The 17,131-nt window shown below is 41.6% G+C and overlaps 1 protein-coding gene across 1 annotated transcript in view; it reads right to left on the bottom strand.

The window, feature by feature from the left end:
• The window catches only part of PDK3 (pyruvate dehydrogenase kinase 3), a 67,116-nt gene that overhangs the window by 14,110 nt on the left and 35,875 nt on the right, over window positions 1-17,131 (bottom strand). The window contains exon 6 of the mRNA XM_007463970.1: window positions 5,895-5,972. Coding sequence (XP_007464032.1) covers window positions 5,895-5,972 — 78 coding nt within the window. The remainder of the gene's footprint in view (window positions 1-5,894; window positions 5,973-17,131) is intronic.

Raw genomic sequence — 17,131 nt, 5'->3', positions numbered from 1 at the left:
GGGGGGGGGGGGGCAAGGGGAGAGGGGTCTTCTGACCATGAGAGTGCAGCTGAGAAGTTTAATGCCAGTCAGGTTTCCATTCATGCTGCTGGTTTTTCGCCCGAGGTCTGATACATCTTGGTTGTAAAATTCTTGTTGAAGAATGAGGAACTGGATTGTTTGTTTGAGAGAGCTGGTGTTGACTGCCCCCTACGGCTCTCTCCTAAGTGGGAAGGCTGACTTGGAGCTCTGTGTACCTGGTCAAGACTTTTCCACTGGCTTTAGGATGAGCGGACAGCAAGCTGGCCTCTGACCAGAGGGTCCCCCAAATGCCTGAATGAAGAGGGCTTTACTTTGGGATGACGACACTCACACGAACAGACCTAGTTTTACCCAGGTTCTTGAAGAAACTGCTTTGATTTTGATTTCTGCCCAGGGGAAAATGCTCGTGGATGTTGGCAGGCACAGCACAGCCAGAGTCAAGCTGCTTCCCATCACCCATCCTTACTCCACCTGAGACCAGCTTTCAATCAACCCCCATCTTTTACGTTCCCTATCCAGTGCCTGACACTTCCCAGCTCTGCTCCCAGAGTCCCTCCAGGGTCATCTGATGCCATTTCTGCTGCAGCCTCCTCTTCCGTGGCTTCTTCTGCTCTGTCCCATTAATCAGCCAGTGTACTTCTATCTCATTACCCTTTGGCAGGAGGTGGGATCAACGGCCCACTGACGAGTCCCCCTGGTTTCTTTGCTGTTTTTCTTTGTATTCCTTTACTGTCTTTTTAACAGAGCCCTTGGAGCACACTGAATGCTTAGTCTATCTTGTACTGAAAGGCATGATTAGCTATATAAATAACCTTCTGAAGTCAACCTTTTCACTCCAGATCTCAGGGAACTTAAAATACCTTTGATAGCTTTGTTTTGTTTGTTTGTTTTCAGTTCAACCAGCATTCTCTGGGAGCCATCTGACGGCTTGTTCAATTACTTGTACTCTTCTTTGAGAACATTATAGTTTAGATGTCTCTCCTTCCTTTTATTATTTTTTTATTTATTTATTTTTAAAATAAATTTATTTATTTATTTGGCCGCATTGGGTCTTCATTGCTGCGCACAGGCTTTTCTCTAGTTGTGGTGAGTGTTGTTGCAGTGCACAGGCTTCTCCTTTGTGGTGGCTTCTGTTGTTGCGGAGCACGGGCGGTAGGCATGTGGGCTTCAGTAGTTGTGGCACGCAAGCTCAGGGGTTGTGGCACGCGAGCTCAGTAGTTGTGGCTTGTGCGTTCTAGAGCACAGGCTCAGTAGTTGTGGTGCACGGGCTTATTTGCTCCGCAGCATGTGGGATCCTCCTGGACCAGGGCTCGAACCTGTGTCCCCTGCACTGGCAGGCAGATTCTTAACCACTGTGCCACCTGGGAAGTCCCTTTCTTTCCTTTTAAAACCATGTCAAATGTCTTTGTCCATGACTCTTCCCTAATCCTGGGTTGAGGAGCTTTTACATAGTAGACCCTTGATAGATGTTAGCTGGCTTTCTAAAATAAGACATAAATGGAATATGAATTTGCCATCTAAGGGTACATTTTAAAAAGTCAATGGAAAAATGGCCCAGGTTTTTCATGCTCAAGACTCAAGAAATAATAAAGTCCCTATTTGCACAGTCATTGCTCCAAATGCCATTAGTTGAAACGACATTTAGTAAATGCTAAAAACTCTACATAGGATATAAAGCGTTTTATCTTCAGACAGTTCTCCTATATGCATGAAAAATAAAACTGGTGGCTAAGCAGAAAAAGTTCATTTAAGAGAAATATAAGAGAAGCTTGATCCACGGTTGGTTGAACCCATGGATGCGGAAGCCTTACATATGGAGGGCTGACTATACTATGCCATTTCATACAAGGGACTTCAGCATCTACAGATTTAGGAATTCCCAGGGGTTCCTGGAACCAATCACCTGCAGACACCAAGGGAGGGCTGTATATTAATAGGAATTTAACACATTTGGGCCTCCAGCGTTCCATTTCTAAAATGAGCGCTGTACATATTTCACTGGGTTAACATAAGGGTTAAATGAGATAACAGTGATAAACTAGTTTACATAGAGCCTGCCACATAGTAAGCAGCCAATACATGTTGGCTATTACCACTACTAAAAAATTAATTTCGACAGTGTTACTAGTAATGGCTTTTTTATTCTTGTGTAGAACCACCTGACTAAAAATATCCACAAAAGTATCCAATGTGAGAAAACCAGAGGTCAAAGACTCCAGGATAGATGCATACCTTTTCTACGAACCCTCTTACAACAAAATTTACACAGTGCGAACTGAGATCTTTACTTTTCCAACCAAACCAGAAGCTATAAATCAACCTCTTGACAGGAAAGACTAATGTAGAAATGGTGAAAAAATCCAAGTGTGGCAACCATACGTCTTATCTTTCCCAAGTCAACCCTGACTTCCAGTAACCACCCTTTACTAAATTTCCAGCACGTGCCTGGTGTTCTGCTCGAGGCCTTAGAAACATTATCCTTTTATCACCTCACAAGGAGAGCTGACAGATGAGGAAACTGGGTGTCGGCAGCAGCAAAGTGACCTGTCTCCTAAGTGTCAGAATCCAGATTTTCACCACCTGGCTGGCTACAAAGTTCACCTCTTTCCTCTAAGCCATGTTGCCTTACCATATGGATGCCGAAAATGTAAGGTAAAAATGTTTATTTGCTTCATGCTTTGGCAACTGATTTCTCAAGAGAATGAGAATGCTGAGAACAAGCACGGTAGAATGGCTACCCATCTTTGGAGCAACCCACATGGGTTGCCGCGGGTAGCTAATCAGAAATATTTGAAACCTGATGTAAGGTAAATAAAATTCTGTTGTTTTTAATCTTCCTGTGAAATGTGTTACCAAAAGAATAGAAAAGAAGTTTACTACAGCTAGCTCCCGATATTCAGAACGCTAGTGATGACCGTAAATACTGATGGTATTCACACAGTATGTTCTGCATAATCCCATTTACTACTTTCTCAGGGGTCTGCATTGGGGAAGAAAAAAATCAAAACTTCAGAAAAAGAGATCATAGGGCAAACTCACACAACTTAAATTCTCAGGTACCAACAAACAGTTCTTTGGGATTCATGGCAGCGTCAGTCCTCTGAAGTGCAGAGCACAGGAGAATGGAAGCATCCTGAAAGGGGATGCTATGCTAGTTCACACGGGCTCTGAAAATGAATCCACAGAATCTGGATCTGACTCCTCGCTGGAAAACAGAGTCACACACACTCTCTCTCCGTGACAAAGCCTGTATCTGCTTAAGGTGTTCAGGACCAACCTCTGACCTCCGTCTCTAACACGGAGCTTGTTAGAGCTCAACTGCAGTGCTTAACCGCACTCACAAAGAGCCTTGGCTTCAAAAAATAATAGAAATCGTAAATACATCCCCCAAAGCAACAGGAAACTAGAAGCTACCTATAACCACCATTTCTCTTAGTGATGCGAAAAAGGGCTTCAAAAGTCACGCATGAGACAGTGCCAAAAATGGTTGGAAAGCTTCTCCCCTAGTGGGGTGCACTGCCCGTTGTGACAGCCTCGCTGGGAAGGAACATGCTGACCTGGCTGGCACCCGGGAATCAGCAAGACCAGGCTTGCTGCTCTGGCCTTCAGAGTGAGTGAGGCTACCATTCATGCAAACAAGCAATTAATTACTACCGGTGAGTTTAAGTTCCATGTTTGACAGATAGAAATTGGGACAGTGAGGTCAGGCTCTGCCTAGGCAGTAGGAAGAAATAGAATATTAAGATGCTTCTACTCAGGAATGCTCAAGCAAAATCCACTTGGTGCTAGAGGTATATTTCTTCAAAATAGGGGTGCAACTCTTCTCAGAGAACCCAACAGACTTTGAAAGTGGCATTGATTCCACACCTCCTAGTAGAACGCAGGGGCAGTTGTCCTATGACGGCAGCCTGAAGTCTTCACATTCTGAACTCAGCATAAGAGAAATCGATTTTCGGAATACTTCTGAGAGGGACTGTGGTTTATCTTTAATGCCATACCCTAAGACCCCCATACCCTAAGACTCAGTCGTTCCACACTTCTAAGAATCTAGCCTACAGAAATACTTCCACACGTTCATAGGTTTTCCCACGCTCCAAATACACACACACACACGCCTTCATGCCTCATTATATGGAATATGGGAAAATCAGAAATCCATCCAATGGGAAACGATTAAATAAATTATGATAATCTACACTATGGATAATCTCTAAATGACACTAATACATGCAAAGATCTTTAAGGTGAAGTGAAATACACAAGTTAAAGAACATGTATGGTTTTAGCCTCATTTATGTAAAAAACAAAACTCTGTATGGGAGCAGAGTAGTGGGGACTTTCACTTTTTACTCTATAGTTATGTTTGTATTTTTAGAGGTAAGTATGTCTCTTTCATAACTTACAAATAAAACAATAAAAGTAACATGTAAATATAGTTTCACACAACCAACATAAAAATTAGCTAAAACCCCCCTATCCAGAGAGCTGTTGTTTGTATTTTGGTGGTATAAATCCTTTGACTTATTATCCAATGAACTTGCACTATTACAAGCTTTTATAGCCTGTGGTTAAAGACTCAACTTTTCTCAAACATTAAATATTCTTTAAAGCATTGTTTTGAATAGTTGCATAGTATTCTATCTTATGGGCATACCAGAATTTATTTAAATAATTCCCTATTGTGGAAAACTTGGGCTGTTTTCTAATTTTTCTCTGTAAGAAAACTACTCTGATCATCATTCTTATACATATACCTGTGCACATCTCTATTTTCTTTTTTTTAACATCTTTATTGGAGTATAATTGCTTTACAATGTTGTGTTAGTTTTTTCTGCTTTACAACAAAGTGAATCAGCTATACGTATACATATATCCCCATATCTCCTCTCTCTTGCACCTCCCTCCCAACCCTCCCTATCCCACCCCTCTAGGTGGTCACAAAGCACCGAGGTGATCTCCCTGTGCTATGCGGCTGCTTCCCACTACCTATCTATTTTACATTTGGTAGTGTATATATGTCCATGCCACACTCTCACTTTGACCCAGCTTACCCTTCCCCCTCCCCGTGTCCTCAAGTCCATTCTCTACGTCTGTGTCTTTATTCCTTTTTTTTCAAGTATTGGTTCTTGACAGATTTTTAAAAATTTTTTAATGACTTTCGCATATTTTTTATTTATTTGCTTTTATTTTTTAGCACTCCAAGGGGCATGCGGGATCTTAGTTCCCCGACCAGGGATCGAACCCGTGCCCCCTGCAATGGAAGCGCAGAGTCTTAACCACTGGACCACCAGGGAAGTCCCTCTATTTTCTCTTAATAAATTTTCTGAAGTTTATTTACTGGACCAAAGAATATAACCATTATTACTTTAACTTACTGGGCCAAAGAGAAAGAACATTGTTAGCCTGTTTTTTTTAAAGAAAGGCTATACCAATTGAAACATATATCAGAAATGTGTAAATTTGGGGGACAGAGTATTTTTCTGGGCAGCAATTCAAAGCATTAAAATGTTTTAATCACTGCCACTGTGAAAGACAAAAATGGCATTCCTCTATGTTTTTCTTTGTACTTCTTTGATTAGTAAACACTTTTCCACATGTTTATTGACTGTTTGCACTGGTTATTTTGAGAACTGCTTATTTACATCTCTGTGCATCTTCCACCTTGATTACTTCTGTTCCAAGAGCTTGGAGCTCTAATAGATAACACATTCCTGTACAAAAACTCACTGACCAGAGATATAAAAAAGGTTTTAAAAACACAGAAAGATGAAAAAGCAGCACAATTTTAGGATCTCACTGAAATATAGCTCAGGTATAATCAGTTTTTTAGTCAGCTTCTTTGTATTTAAGGTTGAAATTATTTTTTCTTTTACCATTGAATTCTTCAACTTCCAGCTCTGGAGCTACCAGATAATACTGTTCACAAAGCATCTTGGCAGTTTCATATGCATCTGCAAAGGGAGAAAAAAGTTTAGCTGCTGCCCTAACAGCATGGACTCAGACAGATAGACTCAATAGAATAAAGAAACAAGGACAATCTGTAACCTGACAGATTTAGAATTAATCAACTACTGCCTTAAAAAATAGCCTTTTTGGGCTACAACAGAATTACAATAACTGAACCAAAATTTCTCTTTTAGTTTTAATGACCACAACAATATCAAAATACTGCACTAATGATGACATAGCCAGCTTTATACTAAACATGGCTTTAACTTTTAAATATTCCTAAGAGGCATTTTTCATGAAAAATCTATAAACTCAAGGCTGTACTTCTGAACAGTATGCAACCTGACTAAACTGTACCAAAAAGAAATTTGCTGTAATTTCAAAAATAATAATGGCCACCATCTTAAGATTTGCCAATTATTTGTAAATTAAACATCAACAAGTATTTGCTAAATGAACAGGTTTCCATGAGCCACACAATTTAAGTTATTGGAGACACTACTCTTGCTTTGAAATGTCCTCTAAATCAAATATACTTCAATAAAATTAAAACACTTTTTAAATGTCCTTCAAGTTAGTTAAAGATAACAGGTTGGGGCTGTTATTTTATCAAAGTCTGAGGAGCAACAGTTTGCTTTTGAAAGGAAAAAAAAAAGAACAAAGGGTAAGAAGATCAGAGCCATTAGAGATGAATAGAAGAGAGAATTTAGGAAGGTACATCCAAAAGATGGGGAACAAATTCAGAAAGCTACAGTGCATTATTTTACACTGCATGTGTGCTTTTCTCTTGAACTGGAAACAATCTGAGGTCAGGGTTTCTGTCTTACACTTGTTTCATAACTCACACAGAACTTATTTCATGCCTGTTTAGCTAGTCAATAAATATTCCTTGGTTTGATAAATTTTAAACCTTTTGATAATCTACTTTTTTTTAAAAACAGCTTTATTGAGATACAATTCTCACACCATACAAATCATCCATTTAAAGTGCACATACAATTCAATGATTTTTAGTGTATTCGCAGAGTTGTGCATCCATTACCACAATTAATTTTACATTTTTCATCACCCCCAAAAGAGACTACATAACCATGAACAGTCATTACCCCCGCATCCAGCCCTAGGCAACCACGGATCTACTCTATCTCTACAGGTTTGCTATCCTGGACAGTTCATATAAATGGAACCATACAATATGTGGCCTTTTGTGACTGGTTTCTTTCACTTAGCACAATGTTTTCAAGGGTCATCCATGTTGTAGCATGCATCAGTACTTCATTCCTTTTTATTACTGAATTAATATTGTACTATGCAAATATGTCACATTTTGTCTATTCATTTATCCATCGACAGACATTGGGATTGTTTCCACTTTTTGGATATTACAAATGAACGTTCACATGTTCATTCATATTGCTATGAACATTCATGTCCAAGTGTTTTTAGTGAAGATGTGTTTTCACTTCTCTTGGGTATAGACCTAGGAGAGAAAAACTGCTTGATCATATAGCAGCTGTATGTTTAAACGTTTGAAGGACAGCCAGACTGTCTTCCAAAGTGAGGAGATTTTTTAAGTTCCACCTTTACAATTTCTAAAGATCAGATATTCAAATTACTTTAAAAGGCTTCATGACTGCATCTGCAATGTCCTCAAGTGTATATCAGCTCTTTGGAGACAGGCTCATACTTCTTCTACATCCCCCATGTCAGTACTGTGCATAGAGTAGATAATTAAGATTCAAGCGTTAAGAGGAAAGAGGGAAGGAAGGAAGAAAGGGGGGGAAAATAAGCCTGACAGAATTTAAATACATTAAAAATTGACAATGTCAATCTAAAATAATACAAAAGATAAGATTAGAGTATGTTCAGACTATAAGGTTTGGTTCATTTCCCTCCTATTGCTACTAAATTTAAATTTTACATAATATTTGACCTCAGAGGAAAATTTCTCATTTTATTAAACTTTTAGAATTAAACCACTATAGGGACTTCCCTGGTGGTGCAGTGGTTAAGAATCTGCCTGCCAATGCAGGGGACATGGGTTCAAACCCTGGTCCAGGAAGATCCCACATGCCGCGGAGCAACTAAGCCCACGCGCCACAACTACTAAGCCTGTGCTCTAGAGCCCGTGAGCCACAACTACTGAGCCCACGTGCCACAGCTACTGAAGCCCGCACGTCTAGAGCCCGTGCTCCACAAGAGAAGCCACTGCAATGAGAAGCCCGCGCATCCCAACGAACAGTAGTCCCCCCTTGCTGCAATTAGAGAAAGCCCACGTGCAGCAACAAAGACCCAACACAGCCAAAAATAAATAAATAAATTCATATTAAAAAAAAGAGAATTAAACCACTATAAAGAACCACAGATAGAGACATCAGAATCTCTCTGACAAGATGAAATAATGAAGGATAGCCAAAGGAAACGTTAGCAAGAGGAGAAAAAAATTTTAAAAGAGTTGATCGGTGTGAAAATAGACATCAAAGTGGACTGTATTTAAATCCTAACAAAGAAAACTACAGTTTAGAATTATATTAAGTTCGCAAGTTTTTTTTTGTAGGGTATAGTAAAACTCATCAAACATCTGTACAGTTCTTTTGGAAAAGTCAAGATTCACTCTCTGTGCTGTGGCTATACCACCAAACAATGCTACATCTCCACCTAGCGACACAACAGCACAAAGCTGACCAAGAACTCCCAACACTTAAACCAATAAATACTGAAATCTAAAAATGACGCTTCCTTATCCATATAAAATGCCAATACATCTCCACAGAACAACTCCTCCAAGGATAGAACACCTTTAAAGACGTTTAAACTGCTCTTCCATTCACCAAAAAACAGGAAACGAGCCCAACTCCACTAAATGTGCTACTTCCTCATGGCATTAGCTTGCTCAACAGCATGAGATTATAACAGCATTATTAAGAAAAAGTACGACACAAATGTAACATGTGGAAGATAGGAGAGTCCAGATAGATGCAGCCAACTTGAAACTCAAAAACTCAGTATGGTTCCTGAAACCACATGAAAAAGAATTTTTCAAGCATTACCACAAATTACAGTGTATCAATGCTATAATTAACAACTGTATTATGATCCTTGAAAAACTCAAGACATGACAATGAGACTCACATATACCAGCCAGCCAAAAGTCTTCTGGGGGCAGTACTGGTAAAAGCTATATTCATATGCATCTTTATAAATTCCCATGGCACATCATAATGCCATGGGCACAATACACACGCAGTGAGCATCCGTTAAATGGAACAATCCTGCCCATGCAAAAATTCTCCAGGTTCAATCAATTATACTGATTCGAGATGTTCTTTTTGGTCAGACTGGGAACTAGTGGGCTAGAGTGGTTCCCAAACACGTGTGTGTGTGTGTGTGTGTGTGTGTGTGTGTGTGTGTAGAATTCATTAGCAAGTTAAAAAAAAGAAGTATAGCTTAAATGAACCCCTGGAGATGCTGATGCAGTAGCCCTCTGTTGAGGCCTGGGAATCCATAGTTTTAAAAAATTCTGAAGAGAAGGTAGATTTGGAGACCACTAGCCTGGAAAGTCAAGGCTGGGTCATGCTAATTCTATCACTGTCACTCCCAGGCCATGAATGATCATGGGGTACTGAGGAGTATGACAGCACATAAATACTCAAATAGGATACTTCTGTTTAAGTAAAGTACCATAAGAATGGAAAAGTTTTTAAAAAATCACCAACATAACAACCAAACTTCAACTACTGGATTAAAAATTCACTTCCTTTATATCTAGAGTAAAATGCAAGTTCTACTAATAATAAGCTTTCTAATAAAACTTTTCTATTGTTTAAACAGAACCCCAAATCTTAAAATATGGTAATTTATCAAATTACTGTTATCTGCAAAATATTTGAGTCACTATTTACCACCCAATCTTTAAAATGAAATATCAGGAAATGATTATTACTGCCACTGAACATAAGTGATTTTCACTGTTTTAAGAACCTGTTTTCAAGGGGAATAAGGTATTGATGATAAAGTAACAAACAAAAATGTAGGGGTAGGGACTTCCCTGGTGGTCCAGTGGCTAACACTCCATGCTCCCAAGGCAGGGGGCCCGGGTTTGATCCCTGGTCAGGGAACTAGACCCAACATGCCACAATTAAGACTTTGCATGCTGCAACTACAGATTCCACATGCCGCAATGAAGATCCCACGTGCTGCAACTAAGACCTGGCATGGCCAAATAAATAAATAATTTTAAAAAAAGAAAAAAAAACTGTAGGTGTAGCACATTTCTACTTCCCCAGGATAGAATACCCAAACTATAAACACATAAGACTAAAACTAAAAAAGACTGAGCCATAAAGAGTAAGGTGAAGGTTCACATGGCAACCAGCCTAACAGATTCATTGTAGCCACAAATCAGTTTTAAGAAGCACACAGGAAAATCTAACAGCGTATGGACGCTATTTTTTTTTTTTTTTTCCTTGCGTTATGCGGGCCTCTCACTGTTGTGGCCCCTCCCATTTGCGGAGCACAGGCTCCGGACGCGCAGGCTCAGCGGCCATGGCTCACGGGCCCAGCCGCTCCGCGGCACGTGGGATCCTCCCGAAACGGGGCACGAACCCGCGTCTCCTGCATTGGCAGGCGGACTCCCAAGCACTGCGCCACCAGGGAAGCCCTGGACGCTATTTTATTAGATGTTTTGCTATGCAAAATTTACCAGAGGACCCTGCTATCAAATACTGGACTGGCCAAAAAGTTCATTTGGGTTTTTCCGTATGATCTCAAATGAACTTTTTGGCCAACCCAATATTAGCCTCTATCACAAATACATGCCACTGTTTGTTTACAGATATAAGAGACTGGACAAAGATGAAATTTGAGTGAGAAAACAAACATGAAAAACAAACATGAACAGGATACCCAAAACCATAAAGCTCGAGTTTAAGAAACAATGCCTGGGGCTTCCCTGGTGGCGCAGTGGTTGAGAGTCCGCCTGCCGATGCAGGGGACGCAGGTTCATGCCCCGGTCCGGGAAGATCCCACGTGCCGCGGAGCGGCTGGGCCCATGAGCCATGGCCGCTGAGCTTGCGCGTCCGGAGCCTGTGCTCCGCAACGGGAGAGGCCACAGCAGTGAGAGGCCCGCGTATCGGAAAAAAAAAAAAAAAAAAGAAAGAAAGAAAGAAAGAAAGAAAGAAAGAAACAATGCCTGAACGAGGTAAACGTAAACGACCACAAAGCATTAGAATCACAGGTATGCTGCTTTTTTTTTTTTACTCCTTCATTTTATTTATTTTTTAAAATTAATTTTTATGGGAGGATGGTTGCTTTACAATGTATGCTGCTTTTAAGAAACACTTTTAAGGGCTTCCCTGGTGGCACAGTAGTTAAGAATCCACCTGCCAATGCAGGGGACACGGGTTCAAGCCCTAAGGCCATGCGCCATAACTACTGAGTCTGCACTCTAGAGCCCGCGTGCTGCAACTACTGAAGCCCGCATGCCTAGAGCCCGTGCTCCGCAACAGGAGAAGCCGCTGCATTGAGAAGCCCGCGCACCACAACGAACAGTAGCCCCTGGCTCGCCGCAACGAAGACCCAACGCAACCAAAAAAAAAAAAAAAAACGAAACGCTTTTAAGTCACAAAGCAATTCTAATAAGGTATGTCTATCATCACTTACCCAAAACCCATCCCGAGTGGGAAGCATCGGGGGTTTTTTTTTTTAAGTGCTAGACCCTCTCCCACTGCCCAGAGCACAGCCAACTGGAGAAGTCGGGGGCAGACCATCTAATGTAAGGGCGACCAATCCACAGGCTGACTAGAATCCTAAAACCTGCGATTGTGGGCAAAAAGACGGGCTGAGCCGATGAAATTCATCTTGTGCGAATTCAAGATGGAGACACTCAGGCAGGGCAGAAGGCAAAAGGAAACAGAGTTATGATGATCTAGAAGGCCTGGAGTGCCTGCCATTGCCCTAAACAAGCTGCCCTAAAAAGGCTGCCAGTCTACAGACAAGAGAGTGGGGCTGAGGGGCTGTGACTTGACAAACCCACTTACTAAGATACACAGAAAAAAACCCTTGCTTTCTGTTTCCCAGGTCCAATTTCTATACCTCCGACTACAAAGTGGTTCCTGCCCTAGGATTACCATGGGACCAACTAGGTTCTTTTAATACATCTGTCTCTTGAGTTGGTGGGAGTGGGTCTCTGTTACTTGCAACCCGAAGAGCCCGAAGTGAGAGCACAAGACGTTATTTCTGAACCAGAATAATGACACGCTCTCCAGATACTGTTTGTATGCTATTACGCTAAGCCGAGCAATAGGAGCATTTACGAACAACACAGGCAAGCTAACGTCGCTGTGAGAGCTGACTTTTGTGCCAAGTATTTGTTTGTACCTTTAAAACGATCTTATCACAGGATTTTCCATTTTGTTTCCTGGTTTCTTACACAGAAAGGAGGGAAAAGGATCACAATGGAAGGCACCTCCCAGAGGATAATAGGAGCTGCTCTACAACACTAATTCTAGCATTCACTGCCACGAGGCTATAATTTGCAGATGTGTAAAGGTAGATATTAATGTGCTAAATAAGCAGCAAGGAGGCATGCTTCAGTGTTCTGCACATTCAGTTACGATGATGCAAGATGCACCCCACTTCTACGCATTTATACAACTGTCTAGTCAAAAATAAAAATAGTGTCCCTACCCTTCTACATAAAAGTTTCCTATGGGCTTCCCTGGTGGCGCAGTGGTTGGGAGTCCGCCTGCCAATGCAGGGGATACGGGTTCGTGCCCCGGTCCGGGAGGATCCCGCATGCCGCGGAGCGGCTGGGCCCGTGAGCCATGGCCGCTGAGCCTGCGCGTCCGGAGCCTGTGCTCTGCAACGGGAGAGGCCACAACAGTGAGAGGCCCGCGTACAGCAAAAAAAAAAAAAAAAAAAAGTTTCCTAGAGTCTGTCTCAAGAGATCTAAGTATGGAATCATTGTTAGTTCATTAAGGCTTCCTAAGGCTATAAAACACGCACGTGCATGTGCACAGGCATGCACGGGCACACGCACACGCACGCACGCGCGCGCACACACACACACACACACCGGTCATTTGGACTGGACATCTGACTATGCTTAAACCATGCAGGACCTTCACAGCTGAGAAAATCAATAGCAGAGCTATCATTAAAACTCAGAACCCCTACACCTTGTAAACCAAGTTTCCTAAAACAAAAGGGAAAAAAAATATTAGAGACAGAGGGAGAACAGTATGGAGGTTCCTTAAAAAATTGAAAATAGACCTACCATATGACCCAGCAATCCCACTACTGGGCATATACCCTGAGAAAACCATAATCCAAAAAGATACATGTACCCAGTGTTCACTGCAGCACTATTTACAACAGCCAGGACAGGGAAGCAACCTAAATGTCCATCGAAAGACGAATGGATAAAGAAGATGTGGTACCTATATACAACAGAATATTACTCAGCCATAAAAAGGAACGAAACTGGGTCATTTGTAGAGATGTGGATGGACCAAGAGTCTATCATATAGAGTGAAGTTAAGTCAGAAAGAGAAAAATAAATATTGTACAATGTATTAACACACGTATGCGGAATCTAGAAAAATGATACAGATGAACCTATATGCAGGGCAGGAACAGAGATGCAAATGAAGAGAACAGACGTGTGGACATGGCGGCAGGGGGGAAGGGGGGGATGAACTGGGAGATTAGGATCGGCATATATACATTAGCATGTGTAAAACCGATAGCTAGAGGGAACCTGCTGTATAGCACAGGGAGCTCAGCTTCATGCTCTGTGGTGACCTAGATGGGTGGGATGGGAGGTTGGGGGGAGGGAGTTCCAAGAGGAAGGGGATATATGTATACATATAGCTGATTCACTTCGTTGTACAGCAGAAACTAACACAACGCTGTAAAGAAGACTAGCTGAAAAATCTCAGAAGGTATGAGAAGGTGAAAAACCAGTGAAAAAATACCAACTACTTTCAAAAGAGGAAGGGAATGGTAAGACGTCACTGAGAGTTGAAGGAAAGCTGACACACATCTCTTCCTCTCCTTGACAGCATTCAGGGGTATTGGGAAGAAGAGCTGGGGAGGCGCGGGCCCTTTGGGACTCTCTGACTATTGTCCCTGGGGCATTTGGGGGCAGACACTCCAGTGCCTTTTTGCTAGAAGACATGGAAGAACTTCCAGGCCTTCTGATAGTTCGTGCTGTCTGCCTTGTTTATTTTTTCTCAGTCTTATTTTGAGCCAGAAAGAGCTTCTGCTTGGGTATGCAGACACTCAGAGAATTAAAAGTGGGTCCACAGGGCATGAAACAGAAAGCTATTAAAATATGCTTTGTCCATGGGGAGGAAAGAGACCTTCAGGCTTCCTGCTAGGGTGCCTAGCCAATTTTGCCATGGTAGGAAAGATAACTGATTTAAGACTAATATCTCATTGAGGAATAAAGATTATATACACCTAGCTGGGAAAACTATTTGAATATAGAGGTTATGAGTATAGCAGAGCAGACACTGAATTCATCCAGGAAGGCGGTGTGTGATGGGCATTAGCGCTGGAGATGGGGAAATACACAAGTACTACGGATTTCATATGAAGAGACACATTATTCACAGCTGCTATCTGTAAAGTTGGTAGGAAATCAATATAAAACAACGTTCTTGCTGGGTTATGAAGACAGGTGATTTTTAGTCTCTTCCCTCTTTTCCCACATTTTCTCAATTTTCTTCAATGAGCACTTTTTATTATTTTGGTAATATGGTATTAGTCCTCTTGACTGACCAAAACGGAAACAGAAGTTGGATGATTGACAAAAAGGTTGGATAGTGGGAAAGCAGAAAATGACTACAACTGTAAACATTAACTTAAAATACACATTTGAATACACAATTTATTCCTCTACCAATCTTTTCATATAAGGCCAATGTCTCTCCTTTGAAGAGGCGTCAGCTTGGGGTTCCAGATCATACTTCTTAGATAAACAATATCACACACATCTATGAATTCCAATTCCTATTTCTTTAAAGGGCAAGAAACTTAAAGGTACTTGTCAAGCAATCCGAGTGCAGATGCCTTCTGGGATTTTTACTCAGTGCCGCCCTGTCACCTAAAAGTTATCTTGTTCACAGTCATTTCATTACATTTTAAAGAATCTCTTCTTTATCAAGTCTTTCCAAAGCATTCAACTTGATTTTTATGGAAATAAGTCTCTTTTTTTGTACTCGCATTTCTTCAGTTTACATAACGTATCAATAAATTATGTATATTTATACATATTCATGTGGTATAAGTTACACCAACGGTGTGAGGACAAGTAAGTGACCCTTAGTAAGCATATGTCTCACCAAGTGGAAGAAGCATCAAGGCATTCTAGAAAGTACGTACAAGCCAAGCGTCCTCAGTGTGCTGTGGGTATGATTTATGATTTATGAAGGGAATGAAGGCGGCAGAAGAGCTGATGATGTGGAAGTTGCTTTGCGGGTTCATGCAGTTTCAGAATCTGAAACCAGCCTCCACTGTTGTCTTAAGGAAAGAGGCTATGAAGAAATGAAAAACACGGTTTGAAAGAAGCGGTGGGGAACAGGGAGCAGCGCAGTCCTTGCCCCTCGCCCCATGAGTGTGAGGGTAGAAGCGTGCTCGGGGAGGTGACATGGCCCGTGGCAGAGGGGCATGGGGGGGTGGTCATCATGGGATACAGCTTTGCCAGGAGCCCAGGCTTTAAGTTGTGCCAGATGAGTGGTAGGAATGGTTACGTGAGAGGATGGAGTAAAATGTGTTCATGGTAACTGGTGGACTCATTTGGTATAAAGTCAAAAGGGGCAGGAGAAAGAGTGAAGATAAAGGTGTGAGTGAGCGCGGGAAGAGGGAGAGGCTGGGAGGCGACCTGGCCCAGGGTCAAAACCTCAACTAAAAAGGCCAAAGAAAGCAGGAGGCACAAACTTCTAGTTTCTTTCTTTCAAATACTGATGCAACTGTTTTGCACAAAATCTTCCGCTAGTGTTTGGTATGAAGCTTCTGTCCCTGAGAGGAGTGATGCAAGCGTGGATGAGAGTAATTCCAGCCCTTGAGGAATTTACACCCCCATGAGAGAGACCAACGGAAGTACAGAACGATGCCAAGACCAGGCAGGATGTAATAAGTCCAGTAAGAGCCACACAGACAGTAAGTGCTCAGAACAACGGCTTCTGCTCTCCTCCAGCATCCGGCCTCATCCCCTGATCCGCCTGAGCGCTGCTTCATCCCTCTGCCCTAACAACTGCCAAGAACTCTCCGTTACTTCTCTACTTACACTGACTCATGGTGAAAATCTCTCTAAAAAATTAGTGAGAGACTTTTTGTGAAGAAACAATGAGATGATAAAAAGGAGTATGATTTTGTAACATCTTTATTGGAGGACAGTTGCTTTACAATGGTGTGTTAGTTTCTGCTGTATAACAAAGTGAATCCGCTATATGTGTACATATGTCCCCATATCTCCTGCCTCTTGCATCTCCCTCCCTCCCACCCTCCCTATCCCACCCCTCTAGGTGGTCACAAAGCACCGAGCTGATCTCCCCGTGCTATGCGGCTGCTTCCCACTGGCTATCTATTTTACATTTGGTAGTGTATGTATGTCCATGCCACTCTCTCACTTCGTCCCAGCTTACCCTTCCCCCTCCCTGTGTCCTCAAGTCCATTCTCTCTCTACGTCTGCGACTTTCTTCCTGTCCTGCCCCTAGGTTCTTCAGAACCATTTTTTTTTTTAAGGGAGTACGTTTTTACAACTTTATTATGAGGAATTGCAAACGTTGACAGAAGTGCAGAGCACAGTGCAGAGAATCCTAGTGCACTCATCACCAGCCTCAACAGTCTGATCTTTTTCACTGCCCTACCTCTTGATAATTTTGAAGCAAATCCCACAAGGCATTTCATATCATGTGGGATATTTCAAAATACCTCTCTCGAAGCTAGGACACCTTAAAAAAAATAACTACAATACCAATATGACACCTAAAAAAATTAACAATATTTCTTGAAATATTTCATCAAATATTCAATTGTCTTATAAATGTCCTAAATGTTTTAAAATATTTTATAATTTATGCCAGAAACAAAATCAAAGGCACCAACTTATTATATAATCAATGGTATAAATGAGAAGGCAAATGACTCACACGAT

This window comes from Lipotes vexillifer, unplaced genomic scaffold, assembly GCF_000442215.2.
Source record: "Lipotes vexillifer unplaced genomic scaffold, Lipotes_vexillifer_v1.1 scaffold587, whole genome shotgun sequence".
Classification (NCBI taxonomy): Eukaryota; Metazoa; Chordata; class Mammalia; order Artiodactyla; family Lipotidae; genus Lipotes; species Lipotes vexillifer.
The sequence above is the reverse complement of the archived record's forward strand: the minus strand, read 5'-3'. Positions and strand labels throughout refer to the sequence as shown.